Source organism: Pleurodeles waltl, chromosome 8 (genome assembly GCF_031143425.1).
Source record: "Pleurodeles waltl isolate 20211129_DDA chromosome 8, aPleWal1.hap1.20221129, whole genome shotgun sequence".
In the NCBI taxonomy this organism is placed as follows: domain Eukaryota; kingdom Metazoa; phylum Chordata; class Amphibia; order Caudata; family Salamandridae; genus Pleurodeles; species Pleurodeles waltl.
This window is the reverse complement of record NC_090447.1, coordinates 437,796,721-437,821,604: the sequence shown is the minus strand read 5'-3', so window position 1 is coordinate 437,821,604 and position 24,884 is coordinate 437,796,721. Positions and strand designations below refer to the sequence as shown.

The window sequence follows — 24,884 nt, the reverse complement described above, 5'->3', positions numbered from 1 at the left end:
GGCTGAAGCACTTCTGTCAGGATATTCGTCCTGACTGGCACCGTAGGCAAATCTAGGTCCAAGACCTCAGCTGCCCTACGCACCACCATAGCGAAACAAGCACCCTCCTCCATAGTCACAATAGGAGGAGAGAGTATCTGGAGACGTGTCCAGTCCACTGGCCTCCCCTAGATCCTCATACCAGTCCTGTTGTAATCCACATTCTAAAGGGTCCTCAGACCCCTCCCATTCCTCTCCTGCGTCTGGCTGATCTAAATAATGCTCAGACAATGATCTGGGCTGAATTGGCTCCGCCGAAGTCCACGTCTTACGACGTCGCTCCAGCTCATCCGGAATAAGGATGGGGCTGCCACCGGTGATCGCTGGTGGCGGAATCGTCGACGTCGGACCTGGCGCCGAAGGAAGTCGACTGTGAGAGACCGGCGCCGGTCCGGATCCAGTATCGGATCCTGGGGTCCCCAGCGGCGCCGAGGCTGAAACCGCCGGCATCGAATCTGAAGGGGCCCCTGCTGACCCCACGGGGCCCGAAGACCCACCCAAGGGTGCAGCCCGCTGAAAAACGAGACGCATGGCCTCGTAAAACTTTTATTTGAGCGGGGGACGATCCGGTCCACAGAAAGGGGGGAAGACGAGGAGTCGACCCTGGCGACGGCTCCGCAGAACCTCGCTCAGAACATCGACGTTCCCTAGACGCCTCGCCGGCCGACGGGCATGGCGAAGACGAAGTCCGCTCGGACTTCTTCTTCTTCTTGTGCCTCTTACCTTCGGATGACCTTGAATGCGAGGAAGAGGACTTGGTCTCCGGGAGCGGTGCCGCGACCTCCTCCTGCTGCGGCACAGTGACGTCCGCGGAGTCGCACCGGCCGAAGACGAATCTCGGGCCGCAAGAAGCTTAAGGGATCTCTCCCTCAAGGCCTTCGGCGCCATGGCCCGACAGTCAGAGCACGAGGTGGAATCGTGGTCCTTCTCCAGGCACCAAAGACAAACACGGTGCGGATCCGTCACCGACATGGTGCGATGACACGCACCACACGGCTTGAATCCTGTCTTTCTCGAAGACATGACTTCAAACAGTCAAAAAAGAGTTGACACACCGTCGAAGCAGGGTAGCTCTTTCTGGAACTGCGCTTAACCGGCGCGGAAGGAAAAGAACTGACTTACGCGTGCCGAGACTGCGTCTATATAGACAACCGTGACATCACAGATGTCTACAACGACGCTGACGACGCACGCGGATCCGAACGACGCCGCCCGACGGCGCGCGCGCAGGGTACTGCTCAGAAAAAACTCCGGATTCAAAGCTGACCCAGGGAATTCTAAGGTAAGGAAGCTGCAGCTAGAAGTCTCTATCAGATATGATTATTTTGGTTTAGTTGGAGTTGAGCTTGAGGTGGTTGGCTGTCATCCAGGTGGCGGTGTCGAGGAGTGTGGCGTGGATGTTGGTTTTGGCAGTGGTGGGGGTTGCGGGTGAGGGAGATGATGAGTTGGGTGTCGTCTGCGTAGGAGAGGGGGGGTGATTACGTGCGGTCCAAGGATGTTGGCGAGAGGGGTCATGTAAATGTTGAAGAGGGTGGAGCTGAGGGAGGAACCCTGGGGGACACCGCAGATGATTTTGGTGGCGGTGGATTGGAAAGGAGGGAGGCAGACTTTTTGGGTTCTATTGGTGAGGAAGGAGGTGAGCCAGTCTAGAGCTTTGTGGCGAATCCCCGCGTTGTGGAGCCGTGTGCTGAGTGTGTGATGGCAGACCGTGTCAAAGGTCGCGGAGAGGTCTAGGAGGATGAGTGCGAAGGTCTCACCCTTGTCGACTCTGGTTCTGACATCGTCAGTGCATGCGATGGACTGGTATGAGAAAGAACGTCTGGGCCTATGAGAATAGACAAAGTCCATTTCTGGTTGTGCTATAGTTATGACAACTTGATGTCGTACACAGGCTCTGATCTGGCATAGCAACATCTCTATGCCCAATTCAGCCAAAATAATTATAACATTAAAATGCCATGGCGCTCAGCCAGAATCCGATTGCTAAATGTTTACCTATTCAAGATAAATGGGAAGACAGAGAGCAGGATTTCCAAAAAGAGGGCGGCATGCAGTATTGCCCACACCCACATTCACAAAAAGATCAATCCCATATGTGTAAAATATAAGGAAGCTTATAAAACAGCCGGGATGACCACTTCTAAGATTCACTTAATCTATAGAACAGATTTCTGAAAAAAGATAACAAGAAAAAAGTTCTCAATTGAGGAAATAATATAGTTAATAGACAACACTTATTGGAAGGTTGAAAAGCCCTAATGGACATGAAGATGTTGTCATACTGATTACCCCATATTATCAATGCATTTCAGAAGTAAAGAGTATTTCATATACATGGGTATCTTCTTAGAGGAGGCCCTGCTGTAAGTAAAAGTATCAGCATCAGAATACCACCTTTAGATGAGTCACAACAGTCCTACCAATCACATCCCAAACATTAAACATCCTAACAGAAAGGGGTTTTCCAAATGTGGGGAGGCTGTGATGTCTGCAAGTTTGCTATACATCAATTTAAGAGTTCTTATTACAATACAAACTAAAGCTATTGTATCATGTGGTTTGTGCACTAATGACCAACTCATCAAATGTTACTTTGGATGTATGCATCGAGCATGATCAGTCCAGTAAGTGAGGGAATATTAAAACATTTAAGGTATATTTCAGAAGTTTGTAAAATGGATACTGATTCCGTGCCTCCCCTGGAGCCTAAATACAAATACTCTGGTAAAGCAATTACTATGTATGAGACCCTGGGTTAGCAGTGAAGGAGTGTTAGGGCTAGGGAAAACATTTGATGCCCCTATGAACTTTACCCGCTATTCCCACTGCTGTTAGTCCATCACCAATGATGAGACAAAGTATATTAGTATAAGGTCCAGATGTGAAACAATAACAGTAATTATATGAATTATATGTACCAGTATGTATGTGTTTGCAGTACACACCACTATAAAGTGAGACATCTCCCAGAGTGTGAGTCAGATACTCCAGTAATGGAAGATGGAACTGCAAGAGTGAGAAGGTTTCAGGAGATGAGTTTCAACACCAGGTAGCAGCAGGACTTCTGGAGGTGAAGGGAAGAGAAGGCTGAACTAGAAGGAAGGCTGAAGGGGAACCAAAGGAAGTAGCAAAAAACAACAAATATGCACACAGAGGGAAGCTGCCTGTGAGCCAAGATAGCAGAGGAGCCAAACAACATGCACAGTTCCGAGGGGAACAGGTATTTTTTCTGTGGCTGTTCATACCGTCTCTACCACATTTGACCCAGAAGTACTACACTTCCCTCATTTTGGATAGGGAAGGTATTGTACCCCAGACTAGCAAATCTTTTTGTTATGCTGTCTTAGGGTCTTTTCCAGTGTGCTATTGGGTTCCATGTTCCCCTTGTCTTCTTTGTAAGTTTTATCCAAGTATGTCTCATTGTTAAGAATACACTTCTCACTTCAAAGGTTCTTCATAAACCTTTATTAGGTTCGTAGCATGTTTATCCAACCTCCTCAGGCAGTGAACGGATCGTAACTGACTACATTCAAATCTCCCCCAGAATCTTGGCACTGCCTGGAATGCAGTGACCTCAAAGTGATTGTCAGCACATTCCAGCCAAGTGATTTAGTGCAAACCACAACACAACTCCCTCCCTTATAATATCATATCAGAATACAACAATTAAAAGTCAATATGAAAACAATAAGCTTCTTATGAAACAAATTACATAATGGAAATCATGTTTACAAAAAGAAAATGAAACATATTATATACATACATTCACTTTCTGTATAACAGTAGAAGGTTCCCTTATTTAATAAAATTATTCCGTTAATGACTTAACTAAGTCTGTAGTTTGTAACTTTCCCCATTACATAGTCCTTGTGCCAAGTAGGTTTATATCTCTCTCTTCCTAACAAAAACTGTTTATCATCATTCAAATCCTCCACCCCATGGATGGCATAGTTCCTGAACCAACCTCGTAGTTTTGTTAATCTAGATATAATCCAGACATCCCAGAGTCTATCATTGTGACCTTCCTTTTCCTTTTAAGAGAAGTTATCACAAAAGGACCCACTAATTCTGAATGCTCCTTTCTTATTATATTAGGTATTTTCATTAAAACTCTATCACCGACCTGAAACTTTGATTCACGTGCACAATTCTTAGCATTATAGTGAGTTTTACATTTATTTTGATGTTCCCTCCTATGCAGAACAAGCTCATAATTTGGAATGTCCACATTTTGTTCCCAACCTATTTTCAGCCCCACAGGATTGAGCTTACAATGTGGTTTCCTGCCTTTAAGTGAAACAAATGGAGATATAGATGTTAGACTATTAGGAGTGACAAGGTGTGCCAACCAGGTTTCTCTCAACATTTCTTTTAGGGATGTCTTATTCAAGAGTGCATGTTATGCACCATTTTTATTATCATATTCATACTCTCTGCTAAGCCATTGGCTTGAGGTGAGTAGAGGGCTGTCTTAAAATGAGCTATTGACAATTCTTTAAGATTTTTATTTATTTCCTAGGATACAAACTGTACCCCATTATCAGTTATAAGAGTTTTCAGAACACTCTCCCTAGAAAGCTCTTCTTTTAAAATTTTGATTACTATTTTGGTGTTTACCGTAGCCACACACTTTGTGACCACCCACTTAGACATGTAGTCTACCAGCAGCATAACATATTGTTCATCATTGGATAGAAGATCAAATGGCCCTGCTATATCTAGACCTAGCTTAGTCCATGGATCCACAAGAACCTCAACAAGTATCAGAGGAACTGTGTGAGTTGTCTTTGTTTTTTCATTATTCGCACAATGCCAACAATCCTTTACCACCACTTTAACCTCTTGATCCATTTTATCCACCAATGCCATTCGCACAAACGTGCCTTGGTCAAATTTCTCCCTAAATGTCCTTCATGAGCCAAGTTAATTAACTTCCGTCTCAAAACATCAGGAGGTACCACCCATTTCCCCCTTAATACTTTCCCATCACTAATGCTAAGTTTGTCTTTTAAACAAAGAAATCCTTCCACATTAGTTGGTATGTCGTTCTTGTTTGGCCAACTATTTACAATGAGTTCCTTTAATGTAGATAATACTAAGTAGTTTGAAATAGCATTATTCCACTCCCTTTCCTCCAATTCTGATTCACATACCCAATCTACCAATGTTTCTTGTACTGTTACATGGTTTGTGCACATGACAATCTGGTCTCTGACAAGAGAATCAGTCAGTTGTTCAAATGTGCATGTACAAGCTAACGCTTTCAAGGCTGCAACATATGTGCCATTTTTCTCCTGTTTCCCCTGCACTCTTGTGAATTTTTTTTACCTGTCCAGTACCACATTAATCTGTGCACCAAAATGGTTCTCCAACATCATTACATACATGTCAAAAACATTGTCTGGTTCACTCTCCCCATGACAAATGATTTACTCCAAACTCTCATTCACATTTCTCCCTTCTATTCCTATATTATGTAATAATACAGCTTGTGAACTGGCAAAAAACATTCTCCCCCAATCGCAAGAATGTATGAATCAAATATCTGCTTCCATCTTTTCCATGGCAAAATAGGATTGCCCTTATCTAAAATGAAATCAGGAGGTTCAGTCTGAATATTTGAATTGTTAGAAACACTAGAAGTATTTTGGGCTAACAACCAACTTCTCTGTTGTTCAAAAGGACTACAGCATGCTGATCACTGAAATGAAGACCAGCAAATAAATTGTATCTATCTATCTATCTATATATATATATATATATATATATATATATATATATATATATATATATATATATATATATATATATATCAAATGAATCTGCCTCCTTTATTGTCAGCAATTAATATCAACGGTGTGTAGATCACCGATTAATCTCAAAGGTGTGCGGCTCACCGCTTCTTGCCGAGGGATCCATGTGTCAATAAATAATTAAATATCAAAGATGTGCGGATCACCGATTAATATCAATGGTGTGTGGATCACCACGTGTTGCCGAGTGATCCACATGTCAATAAATAATTAAATATTAATGGTGTGCCGATCACCACTTGTTGCAGAGTGAACCACGTGAGAAGGATTCATCAAAAATGGGCATAGGCATTTATGATCAAGTTTTCTCCTGTACGTAAGAGAAACATAGTTGCAAAAGAACTGCTCGCTTTCCAGTACTCACGTTCCCCAGCTTTATCCAATCACCCTGGATGAAACATCACGTGCTCACAACGTCATTTTGCTCATAGACAGCAACAAGAGCACACCTTTCTCCCGACTCAGTGCCTTCAACCAGTCGCACACGCGCCAAGGTTCCGCTCACACCTCGGCTCAGGTGACTGCTTTCAACCGGTCACAAAACACGCCAAAGTTCTGCTCACACCTCAGGTCAGCAAAAACATACACAGAGGTTCCACTCTCTCTTGGTGGCTCCCCTCTCACATCGGTGTCCACAATAACACTTCAAAAGAAGCTTAATGTGGGTTGTGTGGGTTGCGATTCATCTAGGAGGTTGTCGCCAGTGTTAAGAATATGATTTTCATTTCATAGGTTCTTCGTAAACCTTTATTCGGTTCGTACATCCAACCTCCTCAGGCACCAAACCAATCGTAACTGACCACATTCAAATTTCCCCCAGAGGCTTGACACTGCCTGGAATGCTGTGCCCTCAAAGTGATTGTCACCGCATTACAGACAAGTGATTTAATGCAAACCACAACACTCATATATTGTGAAGTTCTGATTTCTTCCACAGCTGCAAAAACCATCAAATCGGTGAAAATCCCTTACAGCATTGGCAATATATAAAATGGCAGTAGTAAACATCTCCTAGCCACCTGTTGTGCAGACACACACAATACAGAAACAGGATAGGAGACAGGTAGCTCACATTATGCAGTGCTGGGTATAAGTAGGACATGCAACTTTATGCACTACATGCCGGCTACAATACAGACCATGAACTACAGGATTTAGAGGGAAGTAGGAAATCACAACTAACTGGATAACACTTCCCATTTACCAGAATTGTGTTCAAAACGTAGGATACCTTCCAAAGAAAAAATGATGGGAACAAGATTCTTTATACGTGAAAGACTTGTTAAAAATATTGTGTCTCTTAGAAAGAAATTGATTCACATTACTTAGTCTTTTAAAACAGGATGACTATAGTGTATATATTCCGAAGCTTTTTCCCTCTCGACGTAAGCCTTAGAAACCCCCTAGATAACTTACTTGATATGCCACTAGTCTGCAAAAACCCTCCTTGAGCATCTGTCTTGATCCCAGGGATTCACTCTTTGTTAAAGAACTTGCTCCATGTTTGAAAATTGGTGGAAAAGTACCAAGCACTCTGCTAAGCCTCTCTGGCACTTTCCAGGATGTATGATAAACTCTATTCCACTTCTAAGAATTGTAGCCTCCTTTACTAAACTTGAAGAACCCTGTCCCAACAAAGACCTTGGTGTGCCTATCACGGGTCAAAATGCACCACGTAGCCTTTTAACCAAAGGGAACTCCCACCAGAGTTTGAAGATATCCCTCACAGGAGTAAAACCACCATGCTTAGAAAAAACAATTCAGTCCCACCACTGAACACCCCTATGGAGGACAACTACACATGACACAATACAGTGCCTGTTGCCATTAGAATTATATTTATTATACATATGTCAGGGTCCATATCTATGCACAATTTAATTTATGTATATATAGATACAGAGGTACCATTAACTCGATTCTCAGCACTACTGATTTTGTCACGTGCGATATATGTACTGTGGTGATATTTTTCACATAATCATCAACACTCAAATATTGTTTGGTTATCATACTCTCACAAACAAATTTTTTCTTGTTTCCTTTTATGTTTACTATTGTAAACTGTCTTCATAAATAGTACACAACTCAAGGCAAGAGTACTATGGTTTTTCAGATGATTCACCAAATTATTTAAACATTATCTAGACATTTTGCTGGGCCACAACTAACTCATGCTCCCCATGCCACGTAGCTGTGAAGGACTGGACCACCTTTGCAAGTGATCTGGCCACACCCTATTCTTCAGAAACAGGGTGCATGTATGCCTTAACACACAGAGAACACATGTCCATTGTAGACCTTAATGACACATACAGAGGTACATTTTTTGTCCTTATAGCCCACATTGCTACAATGCGATACTAATGGTAGGCATGCACTATCCAAATGCTGGCAACACAACATCACATTCATGTTAGTCACGCAAGAACAAAATACAAAAAAACATTATGAGAGTTCTATACTTGTATGTTTACAACAGTAGCATACAGTACTGCGAGCATTGTAAAGAAGAAAAAAAAACGTTTAAAGTCTAGTTTTGGGCGATAATTTATCTTACCTTGTGGTTTAAGCCGGTCGGTACAGAGTTCATTGTGGCTTTGATATTACACCTTGCATTTGGACTGACGTGCTTTTCTAACCTTTGCCTCATGATAAACTCACAAAGAGTAAATGGGTTAACAATTGACTTGGGATAATGGCAATAAGTTGTCCTGGAAGGTTGTGTCAGTAGACTGTTCTGTACGTGGTTATCCTTATTCTGCATACTTGCTCAGTAAGAAGTGATTGAAGGGTGCAGTTTTCTCATTTTCACTATTTTTCAAATGTGCAGCAACAGAAGTGTATATTTTCATTACAGGTGTATTTACAATCAGTTTGAAAGACAATTAATGATAGCACAAACACTGACCAACTCATTTTAAAAGTACTATTTAGTCTGAGAAAAGAAAGGTTTTGTCCTGTGAACACTATAGAAATTGCCCACCAGGTTTCATAAGACTTAGTTAATGTTTTTTAAAAGACACTTGTTTTTAAATCTTATTCCTCTAGAGTGAGAATATCAGCTGTGTGTCCAGCTTGCCTTTAGAAGCAGCCCTTAATAAACACAGATGTTCTGACGTAAAGTCCCTGAGGTCTGTCTACATCTTAGCTAAGTCTTAACTCAAACTTAGCTAATGGATGCCACCATCATTTCTGTCTCAGACACTGGACATCGCCATGTTCCCTGGTTTGCAGAATTATTGTCATGTCTGTATGTTAACACCGTTGTCACCAGGTCTTATCTTTCTAAGAAATGTGATATTGTCTAGTTCCTTTGACCAATGACAAAACCAGAAAGAGGCTCTCAGGAAGCACGCAAGTGTAGGGAAGTGTTTTGGATTTTTACATTGGAGACACATGTGCATGGACTGAAAAATAAAATCCCTTGGGAACAGGCTATTCCGTTCAATTATAATTGAATTATTGTGTGTGTCTTTAGGGATGTTTAATTTGGTCTAGCCTTCTTAGGCATGGTTATTATTTTTTTGCAGTTATTCACCAATGTGTGGATGCAACATTTGATGGATAAAGCAATCATTTGGCTTATGTTTTTTTCTATTAAGGCTTACAGCACTGGTTTGGGTTGAGCTAGAATTTCTATCATTCCCATAATGGATGGAATTAAATTCTATTACCATTATGCAGAGGCATCATCTTTTGCATGCAGTGACTTGTTTTTATCAAGGTCCCTTATCAATTTTTTAAATATATTTGTTCTTGTTATTGTTGTAGTTTTCGTTAGGGCTGTCCTCTCTTCCATCACAGCTGCCATATTTTTCTGTGATCAAGCTGAATCGCGTTAGTCATGCCATCATCACACTTAGAGTAGTGAAGGTGGCGAGTTAGGGGATTCATATCTATAGTATGTGGGTTCTTTTTTTTATTGTTTTTTGACATTACAATAAGTTTCATAGGTTTCGTTATTTGAGCACTGACGGTCATACGTGTCTAGTTTTGGCATGCACAAGCCCTTCTCAGCATCTCCGCCGTACTACACTTCAGAAGCGGTCAGATTTTCAAGACTCATCTGCACCAGTGCTTAATTTGTATTTGTTGTTTCCGGTGCTGAGCACGGGCACTTATTTTTGAGGGCTGTGGCTTATTCTTCTGCCTAAAGCATTTGCTGCGAGCAAAAGACACACATGGGAAAGACAGAGGAAGGGAAAAACGAAATAGCGTCACAAGGGGAGAAAGTAGAAAGCTGCAAGAGTGAGCTGAAGGGGCAGGGAGTGGCTTCAGGATTGCGCCACCTCAGTATTCCGTGTTCCCACATTTAATTGCAGCAGCCACGTGTTTAAGAAGAGGGCTTTGGGCACCTGCACCTTTTTATTTACAAATTAAGCACTGATCTGCATAAGTCAGTTAAGTTGCCGATAAGGTGTTTGAGCTGATATTTTGGTTCGGCCCTGTACTAGGAGCCTGTGAATCGCCACATATCTATGCAGGCTTTATTGTATGGGCAGCAAGTCTGAGGTAACTTATGCTTTCTTAGTGCTGGGTGGTTCATTTACTTCCAGTTGTCAACCTGCTCTTTCGTTCCTTTCAGGTTTACCATTTTCGAGAACGCATGTTACATTTAAATGTTCACAAATGGCCGGATTTTGTAAAAGCCCATTTAGTAATTGTGACAGCATTCTGAGCTGTTTCCAAACGTTTTGCAGGTGAGCCTTGATTCCTTGAGAGCCCCCGACGATATTTCTTTTCACGCAACACTAGGTTTTTGTTAGTATCTAGCAAGTTGTTCCATTCCAGCTTGCCGCTACTTCATATTTAGTCATCAGCTACCACATTGTTTTTCAGCCACCCCCTTGAGGTCTAGGCATCCGGACATTTGTTTATACTTTATTATTCATTAACCCTGACTAAATCATGATAGATAATGCAAGGCAAATTAGAGGGTAAGATCGGCTTTGTTTGTTATGCAGCATGCTACTGGTTTCATAATATGGTGTAAGCAACTTGGGTTTATCTTTTCTGGTTTCATGGAGGTCACTATGCTTTTGGGCTTTCTCCTTTGATCTCCTGCACGATTTAACATTTTCTCTGTTCAACACTTTGGCTCCACTTAACATTTCAGCAAGTCTGGGGCAAGTTATTAATCTTTATTCATTTTTCTGGAGTTTCTTAGGTGGAGGCCGGTGTTCAGTGGCTACAACCGTTTTAATTTATTGCATATTTTTTGGTCGAGGTTAGAGCAGTAACAATTGCAATTTGTGAAATGTGACTGCAGGAACATCTAACCGGTGGATGTCCTGAAGAAGGCGATTTTGCGCCGGAATGAGCAATTTTATTATTGTGGTTGCACTGAGAAGAAATAAGAATCTGATTAATGCTTATTAGGTTTTTATCTAGAAGAAATTAAAACATGTCACAAAATAATTGATAGATTTCTGGAGATAAGCTATAAAGAGAATTTATGGAGCTGAATATATGCAAAATCATGCATGAAGCAACTATAATGTGTATCATTCATTATGAAAAAAAGAAAAATTGCTTTTGAAATTGATGTCTTGTAATTTCTGTTTAAAGTCACGTGGCTAGCTTTGTTTCTGTGTGGTGTGTGAATGTGGATGCAAAAAGAGTATGGTTACCATATGTACATAGTAGGTGTCTTATTTGATTAAAAAGGTGTTCACATGTTTTTACAACTAATATATGACAGACAATAATAAATAATATAATTGTACAATTCTATTGTACATTTGTTCTTGCCCTTTCCTAGTTTCTTTGAAATGTAGGTTGTATATTTAATTCAGTGTGGAGTGAGCATAATTCTCGACATTTTGTGTAGTTTGTAGTGCAGGGAAACACATATGGCTAAGGTGCATGGTGTGTGTGTGTTTGTCACTTACCTCTTCCATTGTACAAAGTTCATTGGGTCCCACCGCCATCTCCCTCTGTCAGCAATCTGTCACCAGTCCACAACTTGCAGAGCTGTAACATCTAAATATGGCGGGTGGAACACCATTGGCTTGACGGTCTTCTCAGGTCCGCAGCAGTTTGGCGGTAACACCGCCAAGATCTAAATCAGGCTCTTAGTCTCTTTTTAGGATTTGAACATTTCCAACCGGACAAAGTTGCAGGCTGTATCCAACGAGGGCTCTAGGAGGCCTGATGCCCTTTCAGATAGGAGCTGCTGAACAGGATTGGTTGCTGTGGAGAACAATGCTCCTTAGGCGGTCCCGGTGTACTCTTGCTTCTCAGACTACTTTTTGGTTGTAAGTTTTGGATTTTGACTGGTTGGGCACCTTTTGCACCTCTTCTAAGGGTCATGGTGTACCAGGGTCAGGACTTACTTCAGCCTAGGCCAAGGTGCACTTTTGCAAGTTGTTGGAGCTTTTTGTGGCCCTGTAGTTCTGAACTGGAGGCCAGCAAACTAGCCCTTGGAGTCACTCTGGTGGTCCTGGATTCAAGCAGAAAAGCAGTTCTCAAGCAGCAGGGCCACCCTCGGAAGGCACATGACAGGCAGCAGGCCTCAGGCAGCAAGGCAATCCTCTGAGAATTCTCTGCAGGTCAAGAACTGAACTGAAGAGTGTGTCTGAAGGTCCTATTTGTATGCCTGGTGCCAGCTTTAAAGTGGAAGAAACCTCTGGAGTTCCCCCTCCCATCCCGCCAGATAGTTCTGAAATGTCCTGCCTCCCTGCCAAGGCTCCAACGGGTGTGTGACAGCTGAGGCAGCTCCTTTGACATGTAAATGGGGCTTATGCACAGCTCCACCCCACCCATCTAATCAGAATGGCCCATCATGCATCACATAGCCCCCCTTTGTGTTACTGTATGGTGAGAATACACAATGGCCAACTACACCTAGTCATATGACCCAGGAAAGAAGCTACATGCACCAAATGGTTAGGACAAGACAATGGCAACTTTCCAAAAGTGGCATTTTCAGAACTGTGACTTAAAATCCGAATTTACCATTAAAAAGGGGTTTAAATTATAATTCTTTAGACACCAAACATGGCATTTCCACTTGATCCCAAACAAAGGTTATACTTATATTTAATAAGGTAGCCCAATGTTATCTAATGGGAGTGGTTGGCTTCTTAGCAAAGAAAAAACAAATTTGGGAGTTTTTCACTACCAGAATATGTATAACGTAAGAGTACATGTCCAGTTTTTATTTTTAAATACAATGCACCCTGCCCAATGGATTATTAAGGGCCTACCCTGGGAGTGACTTATATGTATTAAAAAGGGAGTTTTATGCTTGGCAAAAGACTTATCAAGTCGAATTGGCAGTTTTGAAACTGCACACAGGTTGCAATGGCAGGCCTGAGACATGTTTTAAAGAGATACTTAAGTGGGTCGTACAATAGGTGCTGCAGACCCACTAGTAGAATTTAAGTTACTGGCCCTTGGTATATGGTATACCACTTTACGTGAGACTTATAATGAAATTAATTATGCCACTCAGCTGTAAGTCAATTGTACTATGTTTGGGGAAGTGAGCATAAGAACATTAGCATTGGTTAGCAGCGGTGAAGTGCACAAAGTCCTAATGCAAAAAAAAAGAAATTCAGAAGACTGGAGGTGTGAAGGATAAAAGTTTGGCGGTGACCCTCCAGAGAGAGCGACGTCCAACGGAAGGGAATAACTGTTCTGGAACATTTTGGGGTACACACTGGTCGGATTTGATGCTCTTCCACCCACAGAGATGAAAGGTGATACAACCCCCTACCAGGCAATCACGTACTGCCAAGAAACAAATTGGAACAGTTTTGTAGTGGCTGCTGGGGAGGGGCAGGGGTTTAGGTAGCTTGTTGCTTCTGATTAGTTGGCTGCTGTGGTCGGATCCCCAGGCTCTGTCTAAAAAGGCTTGAGAGGCCTGTTCCTGTTGTAGGAAGGTGTTGCACTGACACTGTTGGAATCCCCTTCCATTGCAGCAAAAGGAGAGAAACAGCGGGGAAAACCACCATGCAGGAGGTTCCAGCCCAAGGGAGCAAGCTGTCACTTTAGTTTCTTTTAAGTGCTTCAGAGCTGTTAGTAGCAATCCTTACAGAGCTTGAAACCTGTAATTTTTAGAAGAGACATGTCCCTTGACACTGGAAAAAATGTTTTTCAAATAGTCTGTCAATCTGGCAGACTGCAAGGGAGCGAACTCTAGGTCCAAGTCAGAAAGTATAGAAAGAAAGGAACTGATGTCAGTGCTCAGAGGTGTTGGCTATGTAGGGGCCCTGAAATCACATTTGAGGCAGGACAGACATGACACAGAGCCATTCCACGTATCAACGCACAAGGGAACTGCTGAAAAAATTCTCTGTATCCATTCAGGGATCTCAGGTTATGCAGAAGGTGAGAAATCTGTGGTTAGAAGTATGCATCAGAAGAAAGAAACTGATGTTAGTGCACTGTGATGGTGCCTATATGTGGCTCCAGCTGTCATTCCTGGAGCGGACTGGAGTGGACGCGGAGCTGTGTGATACAGCCTACTGTTGCATAGGGCTATGCTGAAAAAATCATACGGATCCAGTCTGGTGCCCGGGGACATTCCAAAGGTGTGGAATCTGCATTTAGAAGTATCCATCAGGAAGTGCCTGTGGGAAGGAGTGTCTGGTTAAACATATCTGATGATGGTGGTTAAGTTATTCATTAATGCAGTGAAAGCTCAAGAAGAGTTATTTGGAATTAGTATAGGATTGCATGGTGGGTGAATAAAGACAAGGATTAACATGGTAATGATTGTGGAATAATGAGTAATGGTGTTTGTGGTTTCAGGAATTAACTGGAATCAATAAATAAATCAACATATCTATAAGGTTGCATTTTATAATGATTTAGTGCCTATATTCAGAAAGTGGTCTTTTAGGGACGCAGTGATTTTGTTCAATATGTAATGGCTGCAGTAGTTACAGATAAGTATATTATGTACTGTATATTATAATTCCTCCTAAATCTCTTCTTTCTTGTTTGTTTAATACTGTTGGAAAACGGCCCTCTCTGAAGGGTCATCCCAAACTTTTTGCCTTCCTCCTCCTCTTTCTCTGACCTTGTTTTTGTTGGCTTTAGGACTCTGGACAGTTTACCACTGCTAACCAGTGCTAAGGTGCATGTGGCTCATACTCAATTGGCATATTTAATTTACTTGTAATTCCCTAGTTAAGTGCACTACATGTTCCCAAGGCCTGTAAATTAAATTATACTAGTAGGACCGCAGCACTGCTTGTGCCACTCACATATGCAGCCACTTATCCATGTCTCAGGTCTGCCACTCCAGGCCTGTGTATGCAGTTTCACTGCCACTTTAACTTGGCATTTAAAAGTACTTGCCAAACCTTAAATTCCCCTTTCCCTACATGCCTGTAAGGTCAGCCCTAGGAAACCCATACGACAGAAGGCTATATAAGTAAAAGGCAGGACATGTACTTATAACCTTTACATGTCCTTGTAGTGAAAAACTCCCAAAGTCGTTTTTTACTACTGTGAAGCCTGCTCCTCTCATAGGCCAGCATTAGAGATCCCCTCATATGCTTTTAAGTGGTAATTGCTGATCTGAGAGGAATAGACTTGTCATATTTGGTATGTTTGGAATGGTAGTAAGAAATCCTACATACTGGTGAAGTTGGATTTTTAATTACTATTTCAGAAATGCCACTTTTAGAAAGTAAGCATTTCTCTGCACTTACTGCCATCTGTGCTTTACAGCCTGTCTCCAATCCACGTCTGGTCTGTGCTGGTTGACAGCTCCCCTGGTGCATTCTACCTAGACAGCTAAAAACACATGAAACCTCAGCTGCAATTGAAAAATCACTACAATTCCTGCAGAAATTGACGCAGCGCCTGTCATGTGGCTGGAAAATTACTGCATCACCTACTGATCGACACAGAGCCTGCTCCTTTCTACCAGCGCATTCTGGATTTTTAATGCCATTGCGTCCCTGCATCGAAGTGAGGAACCAAGGCTGAGCTCCCGGAAATCGACGCATCAGCTAGCAGCATGGAAAGTAACAACGCATCGTCTTTGGAAATTCTAATGCATCGCCTTACTTTTCATCGCATCTCCTCCTCTGGGTCCCCTGTGCGTTGTTATCTTTGACGCATCTGAGGTACTGTGTGTTAAAAGGATACAACTACTGATTCTTAAGGATTGAGACTCTTAAGACTTCAAACAGTCATTTCTTGACTTGTGTACATTGGATTTCTGTTGTTTTGGTCTCATTTTATTTAGATCTATTTTCCTGAACTGGTTTGAAGTACTTTTTGTGGGGTTTTTACTGTGTTACTGTAGGAGTTATTGCACAAATACTTTACACATTGCCTTCTAAGTTAAGCCTGCCTGCTCTGTGCCCATCTACCAGAGAGTGAGCACAGGATAATTTAAAGTGTGTATCTGAGTTACCCTGACTAGGATTGTGGTCCCTACTTTGACAAGGGTGTATACCTCTGCCAACTAGAGACCCAATTACTAACAAATACTTACTTATCTTCACATATATTATTGGTGCTGAACATTGGTGTGGAACATTAATCCAGTATAGAATTAAAAAGTCCTTGATATTCCCTGTGGAGTCAGATGGTGCATGTAAATAAACTTACCTTGCCATTCCATCCTGTTATAGTATATTTTGCATGTGAACATCCATATAAAAAACATCTATATAGGTTAGGATACATTTAACATCTGTTGGATACGATGATAGTGCAAGAACTGTGTGCAGAATTAGGAGTGCCTCACATCCTAAGTATCAGACACTTTTAAAGGTCACTGCCTTCATCAGAAGCAATGATGAACAAAAATAATTCTCTACATAACTGAATCAATCACAGTCCGTTAAAACAACTAATGTGTTTATTTTTATTTACCTATAAAAAAGTGAGATTAACAGACATGCAATTTGGGTGAGTGAAGAGAACCCTTAGCACTGGGAATAAGTCATTTGCATTGTGAAGTAACTGGTTCAGTGCAAATCTCAGTGAAATGATACCATAAAACAAAACAGTTTTGTTCCCTAGAAACTTTGCCAGGAGAAGATTAGAACAGAAGTTTAAAAAGTGTAGCTTATAACATATCTGATACCATTGAATGGAGATGCACTTTTTCCCCTGGGTACTACCTGATAGCTGGGGCTCCATTTCTAAAGAACAACTGCATGAAAGCAAATTATACTGGTCTTTCAAAAGCACTTCACAGACCCTCAGGGCCACCGGTAGTGTTCGTACTAAAGGAGAAGGAAAATGATACATCTGAGATATGTTGAATTACCTTTAAACTGCTATTTACCAAATTCTTTTACCACCCATTTTAGACACGGTATCTCACATGAAGTAGTCATGCACCCCACCCCTGACTGGTACATACAAGCCAAACTTATCAAGCCAGCATGAACCAAATCAGGTTGTTTGAGCCAAAACATTTCTTCCTCCCTAGTAAACATGGACATGTTTATGGGTGCAAAACTTTCAAAATGCCGTGCACTGAAAGAAGATTTGCAAAATATGTTCCTAATATTAACCATTCCTTTTATCCTCCCACACCAATTCCTTTTCTAGGAGTAGCAACAGGTGGAAAACATGTATTTTGGACAACTACTGCCACTGAGCCTCTGTCCATTTCAGGAACACTTTACTTTTCCAACACAAATCATGAGTATGAATAAAAGAAACCTGCAGGGTGGTGGGGAGTAAAAACCACGCTTTACTTACTGGGCAAAAGCATCTATATATAGTCTGTATTTTAGAGATCTAACTATACATTTTACGACTAATGACGGGTAGTGCTACAATGATTTTTCCCTCAACAGGCAATCCAGGGGCTTGGGTAAGACGCTTCCAATAATTACTGTAGGTATATCCCCATTTCATGTACTGGTGAGGCGTCTCTCAGTGTCCTGCCTTAAGAAACGAATGACCTTGCTTGGTTACGCCGATCCTCAAATATCTTTGCCTTTTTCACTAGGGAAAGGAATATTTTAAAGTGTCATGTACAAACATCCAGGCACGTAGTACAGAGACTGTAAATCTGGCTAACTTGACAAAGTATTTGCAGAAACTACCTGGAGGTAAGTGTTTAAGGGAAACACAAGTGACTCTTGAAACAAGACAAAGAATGCATCCTTACGCCATTACGTACAGTACATTAAAGCAGCCAGTGCCGAAAGAACATATTGCACACTATACATTAAATTACGTACAAAATGAAAACGGTTTCAGCTTTACACTATGGTTTACAGTCGCCGACTTTCAGAAGACCCTTTTGTTACAACTGAACAAGACTTTGTGTTCTCCGTTTTCAACCCTGGTTCACAGATTTGGAGTTCATAGGGTTTCAAACACTGGAATCACAAACTAATGATCACAGTTTCTGCTTGTTGCACATTCAAAACAGTGATATTAATCGACTGGCACTAGAAACAATTTCTTTCAAAGCTTTTGTTTTCCACATCGCATTTAAAATTGTGAGACTTCCAGCTACCTTCATGTGTTTGATGATTTGCAGGCCTTTTAATTAAAAAAGTTGTACAAAACGATTAATTCTCGAGACACCGCAGCATAAATAGATGATGTGTAGAACAGCAGCTCACAACCGTCTTTTCCGGCTTTTCCAACACTCTTGAGGTACCTACTGTAGTATTCCCGGAGAAGGCTCACAACTATCAAAGTCTTTTGTAATGGACAGTGATTGTGTAGGTGTCACATGCCGAAACATTTCCAACTTGTTACCATGCTCAATACAGTATTCCAAGCTACAGGATGTACATATAATGTCTGATCTCGTCCTGGTGGCGTTAAACTAAAGTCTATCCACGGATATTCATGTAACAGCTAGTGATATGACACAGCAAGCTGACTTAGGTCTCAACTTTTCCGTAAGTTCCTTCAGGCGGCCTGTAATGCTTGGGAAAAGCCTTCAGCTGCAGACAGTTAAACGCATATTTGCGGCATCCAACATTCTTCATTGTATTCTCTCTCCGACAACCCTCGCTGGGGAAACAAAAACAAGCACAGAAACAAATGACAGCAGTAAAATGACAAAATAAAATAAAATAAAAAAAGAGGGAATGATTGCAGTTACTTAACAGTTTTAACAAAATGCGAGGGAGGTAGGCCAGAAAGAGCACCTTACCTTAAACACTAGTTCACTTAATAGCTCCTCTCCATCAGCTGAATTACAACAAAATGTTTCAAGAACACTAGAACCAGTCTGAAAACTCTGTACAGATGTTACATGTGATTAAGTCCTCCCACACTCAAACACTCAAAGCTTTACAATGCCAATGTTCCCGCCTATCCCACAATTCTCATTATTGTGGACTGCTGGGGGATTGCACTCATGCACCCACTACTGAAAGGTACCTACTTGAATTCACTGGCACACTCCTTTGGGTCAACTGACTGACTAAAGAAAAGCCCGAGGTAAAGCTCCCTTTGTACATGATTAGGTAGCTTCAAGTTGAAAATGCAGCAGCTCGAATACAAAAACAAGACGCTGGCTTCAAGCACCTAACCCCCATTTAGCATGAAATTAACTCGTGAGCTAGGAACTTATACTTCAGATGCAAGCACATCATTATTCGCCCTGTAAAAACAACTCCAAAGGTGTGGCTTCAGTGTCTATGACGGTGGACACATGAGGCTAGATCTCTTCACCTTTGCCCTGCCGTCGGCTGACACGCCCAGTATACCTAAGACCACAGCAGACTCGTGGGACAGGAGAGAGAAATCCCTTTAAAACACTTATGCAGATCGCCATGGATCCAAACGTATTTCATTATATGCTGCCACTGCAGAGGATGTAAGTTTACCCCCCTATGAGAAAGGCCCTGATGGTATTGTTACCACAACTGTGAAGAGATCTCCTTGATGTGCCTTCATACAGGTCTCTTGCAATCGTTAATGCTTTCTACAATTACTGAAAAAGGTCTTTGCCAGGACCTCCTGGCTTGATTTACATGGATCAAAATGGGTTCATCCTGGGCAGACATACCCCCTTGTACACCAGTCGCCTGTATAGAGTACTGTAGGCTGCTCCCACTTCCTGGCCTAATTCAGCATGTCTGATTCTGACAATATAGTCCAAAGTCCAGGCGAAATTAGGCAGAACCAAGATCCAATGAGTTAAATTGCTATATACTGACTAACAGTCAGAGTCAGAGTGGGGAGACTGATATCTACTCTGGTCAAAGTGCATAAAGGTACTTAGCGGGGATGTCTTATCCTATTTGCTGTTCACTCTAGCAATGGACCGAAGGTGGTGAGGGGGCATATGACTGGCTGGTGGCACCCATGTTGTGTTGTTGTATACTGACAACATGTAGATTCACATAAAATATATAGTGCAGATATGACCCAGATTTCTCGGCCGCTGCAGTGTTCAGTGATGTGTCTAGGTTGGGAGTAAATTAAGTCATACTTATGCTCTACCAGCCCCTACAGTCTAAAGCACAGTGTACACTTGGATAGTGGGATAAATCAATGGTAGAAAATTACTTTTCGTTATCTAGGGGTACAAACTTTTCATTGAGATTGGGATGTTGTGTTATGTTACATTCTGTGTATTTGTAAAGCACACTATCACCGGCAAGGGTATTCTGTGTAGGAAGAGTTGAGAGTAGGAGTCCTGTGGAGCAAAGGTGTCTGAGTAGTTGGTGGAATTAGATGAGATTGTTCAGGCAGGTAGAGCCAGAGTTGTGTAGCAACTTGAAGGTATGTGTGAGGAGTTTGATTTGAGCATGTTTGTGTATCAGGAGCAGGTATAGTTGCCTGAGGTGTGGTGTGGTGTGAGTTCTGTGTGGGGGGTTAAATATGAGTCTGGCTGCTGAATTTTGGATGATCTGTAGTCCTCTAGTGAGTTGCTTGGTGATCCTAGTGTAGAAGGTGCTCCATAGTTCAACTTGCTGGTGACTAGGGTGTGACTGACAGTTCTTCCTAATGTTGTTTGGGAGCCATTTGAAAATCTTCCTCAGCATCTTCAAGATGTGGAAGCAGGATGCAGTGACGGTGTTGACTTGTGCGGTCATGTCTAGGTTCCTGTCAATGATTATTCTGAGGTTCCTTCCATGAATTCTGGGTATGAGTCATAGTTCGGCCAGCCACTGGTTGGTGTCCCATGGTGAGGTATTTTTGCTGAAAATCACTACTTCTGTCTTGTTGGTGAGACAGGTAGCTTTCATCCAGTTAGAGACTTTGGTCATGCAGGTGATTAACTTGTTTCTGGTGTAGGGAGTCTTGTTCGAGAGGGAGTATATGGTTTGCATGTTGTCTGCGTAGGAGAGGATGTTAATGTGTGCACAGAGGACATTGGCCAGAGGGATTATATATGCGTTAAAGGGGGTGGGGCTGAGCGATGAACCTTGAGGCGCTCCACAGATGAGTTTGTGAGCTTCTGAGGAGTAAGGTGCCAGGCTGAAAGCTTGTGCCCTATCCATTAAGAGCTGATTCAGTGGAGAGCGGGTCCTTGTGTGCTGATCTCGTGCAGGCACCTGATGAGAATGGCGTGTGAGACAGGGTTATATGGTGCAGAGAGATCCGGGAGAATGAGGGCTGCTGTCTCTCCTCTGTCAAGGATCATGCAGATGTTTTCTGTGATGGTGATAAGTGCTGTTTTTGTACCATGGTTACGCCTAAATCCAGACTGCAAGGCATTGAGGAGCTGGTGGTTGGTGAGGGGTCAGTTGATTAGTTTCTCTAAGACCTTTGCAGGGTATGGTAGGAGGGAGATGGTTCTGTAGTTGGGAAGCATGGGTGGGTCAGCATGATGGTCTCTTGACCTGGAGCATGGTGGTTGCAAGTTTTCAGGTGTTAGGAATGTAGCTGAGCCAATGGACACGTTGGGGATTGGTAGCAGTGTTTTGCTGATCTGTATGAGTCCTTTGGTGAAGATGTGGTGGGGTTATGGGTCAGATCTATCGAATTGAGGATTGCTGTATATGGAAATTATTTTGCTACAAAAGAATTCTGAGAGCTTGTTGCAAAAGTCTTGTGACGGTGTGATGTTGCTGAAGGTGGCAGGACGCACAGTGAAATCTTTGATGATGGCAAAAATGTCCTTGCTGTTGGCACTGGTGTGAACTGCAAAGGCCGTGCACTTGGTGTTCCGTATCTGCTGGTGATAGCGTCTTAGGGCTGATTTGAAGATGTTTTTATCTGTGGAATCTTGACTTGGTTTCCATTTGCCCTCCATTTGCTTGCAGTGGCGGTTCGTCGGCCTGAGTTCCTCTGTGTACCAGCTAACCTGGGGCTGGGCTCTTGCTGTTGAGTTGCACCTAAGGGGAACCAGGGTTTTGGAGCATGCAGTGATTCAGCTGTTGAGGTTTTTGAAAGCTTTCAGCAAGTCTCTGGTGTGCTTTGTCCTAGCTGCAGATTCCTTACCTTAGTTCCTTACCATAACATTTCCTGGTGTCAGCTTGGAATCAGGAACTTTTGCAGAGCAATACCCTTGCATGCACCGTCGGGTGGCATTGGTTAAATCCAATTGGCACTGTTGGCGTCGTTGGAGCTGCCTGTGAGATCACAGTAGCCCATAAAGGCACCACCCAGGCACGTGTACATCAGTTCCTTTTCCATGAACCTCCACACCAGAAGCGCAGAGCCATGGAAAGAACTAACAGTTTGGCTGTGCAAAAAACGAGGGCCCTGAAAGGGACAATCCCTGACCCTATTAGACACGTCTGCAGAGCGGGGAGGCGGGGTGGATGTAAGGAATCTCCAGCTAGATAGTCTCTCTACCAGATAATGTGTTACCGAAGGTAAGGAACTTGTTCATCTGATAGAGACTTCTAGCTGTAGATTCCTTACCTTAAAATAGAAACCCAAGCCATAACCTCCTGTCGGTGGGTAGCGGACAGATCTCCTTACACTAAAAAGTCCTGTAGGACCGAGAGGGCAAAGTGCCCGTCACCATGGACCCGACTGACCAGGCAGTAATGTCTTGCGAAAGTGTGCAATGTTGCCTAAGTAGCTGCCTGACAGATATCCAGGACTAGAACACCTCGTGCTAGGTTCGGGTGGAAACCTTCCCCTGCTGCTGTGACAGAGGATCTTCCCGAAGGGGCAGCCTGGTTGCTCATTTTGAGAAGCTCGGGATTCCAGACTCTCCTTTCCCAGTTTTGGAGCCACCAGGATATCTTGGGCCCAGTTATTCTTGATCTTCTTGAGAGCTCTAGGCAGAAGTGGTATGGGCAGAAAGGCGTGCGGGAGGCCTGAGCTCCACTCGTGACGAAAAGTGTTGCAGAGCGAGTGCTGCCTTGGAAACTCCAATGCGCAATACTGCTGACATTGCGCATTTTTTGTGGAGGCGAACAGATGTAACCAAGGCTCTCCCCACTGCTGAAAGAGTCCTTGTGCCACCTCCAGGTGGAGACACCACTTGTGATCTGCTAGGCATCGACGGCGGAGTTTGTCTGCCTGGCATTCAGAGAACCTGCCAGGTGTTGAACCAGCAGGTTTATGCCCTGCTGTTCCAGCCATGTCCAAAGAAGAAGGGCCTCTTAACAAAGGGTTCAAGACCCCACACTGCCCTCCTTGTTGCAGTACCACATTGCAGTGGTGTTGTCCGTGAAGACCTGCAGCATCTTCCCTTTTACAACAGGAAGAAATGCTTTCAATGCCAGTCAGATCGCCCGGAGCTCGAGTAAGTTAATATGGAGTACAAATTCCGCCGGAGACCAGAGGCCTCTGATCTCCATCTCTCCCAGATGATCTCCCCATCCCAGAAGTAATGCATCAGTCACTACTGTAACCTCTGGTTGGGGAAGGGTGAGGAGTCTGCCTCTGACCCAATCACAGTTCATTAACCACCACTGCAGATCTTTTGCAATTTCCTCTGAGATCTGAACTGTGTCAGTGAGATTTCCCTGATTCTGTCCCCATTGGAACTTCAGGTCCCACTGCAGAGCCCTCATATGCCATCTGGCATATTTGACTAACAGGATGCAGGAGGCCATGAGGCCCAACAGCCTCAGAGTCTGTGTCACCGAAATCCATGACAGAGGTCGAAACATCAGAATCATAACCTGAATATCCTGGACTTGCTGCTCAGGAGGATAGGCCCGAAATTGCACTGTGTCCAGAACAGCTTTGATGAAAGCGAGCGTCTGAGAGGGAGTCAGGTGTGACTTTGCCAAGTTTATAGTGAACCCCATCAAATGCAGGAGGTTCGCTATAGTCTGAAGGTGGGTGACGACAGCCTGGGCTGTAGGAGCCTTCAATAGCTAGTCATCGAGGTAGGGGAAGACTGAAACCCCTGACCTGCGCAGATGAGCTTTTACCACCACCATCACTTTGGTGAACACCCGAGGTGCACTGGTGAGACCGAAAGGGGTGCACGGTAAACTGAAAGGGCTTATGGACCACCTTGAACCACTGGTAACGCCTGTGTGCAGGCAGGACGGGAATATGGAAATATGCATCCTGCAAGTCCAAAGCTACCATCCAGTCTCCTTGGTCTAGGGCAGACCAGACCTGAGCCAGAGTGAGCATTTTGAAATCCTCCTTTTTGAGGAAGAGAGTGACGTCTGCAAACCCAGAATAGGAAGAGAGTTACGTCCGCAAACCCAGAATAGGGCGAAGCCCCTTGTTCTTTTTGGGCATCAGAAAGTAGCGGGAATAACAATCACTGCCTACTTATGATATCAGGACCCTATCTATGGCTCCCATGGCCAAGCAAGACATAACTTCCTCGCGGAGCAAAACTAAGTTATCCTCCATCAGCCGTTCTTTTGACGGAGGCATAGGGGGAGAGAAAGACTGGAAGGGGAGAGAATAGCCCTTCTGTATGATCTGCAAGACCCATTTGTCTGATGTTATGGACCGCCAGCAGGGGAGATGAAATTGAATCATCCCTCTAACTGGACATACATGGTCTTGCAGAATCACACTAGGAGGACTTGGATGTTGTGGAGGTGGGGGGCTGGGTGGTGGACGACTTCTTGCCAGACCCTCCGAGTATGAAGGCTCAACGACTGCGTCCCCGCATAAGATGTTGGTCTGGTGGAGGATGGTAGCTGGTCTGTGAGTGTCATGGTGCCCCGCTCTTTACAAAACATCAAAAGA

At 43.2% G+C, this 24,884-nt stretch overlaps 1 protein-coding gene across 19 annotated transcripts in view; it reads right to left on the bottom strand.

The window, feature by feature from the left end:
* Window positions 1-16,665: 16,665 nt before the first annotated feature.
* INPP4A (inositol polyphosphate-4-phosphatase type I A) overlaps window positions 16,666-24,884 on the bottom strand; it is a 997,999-nt gene continuing 989,780 nt past the window's right edge. For all 19 annotated transcript variants that reach the window (XM_069204338.1, XM_069204354.1, XM_069204366.1 and 16 more), the window contains one exon: window positions 16,666-18,815. In XM_069204338.1, the coding sequence (XP_069060439.1) occupies window positions 18,683-18,815 (133 nt within the window). In that variant the 3' untranslated portion in view covers window positions 16,666-18,682. The remainder of the gene's footprint in view (window positions 18,816-24,884) is intronic.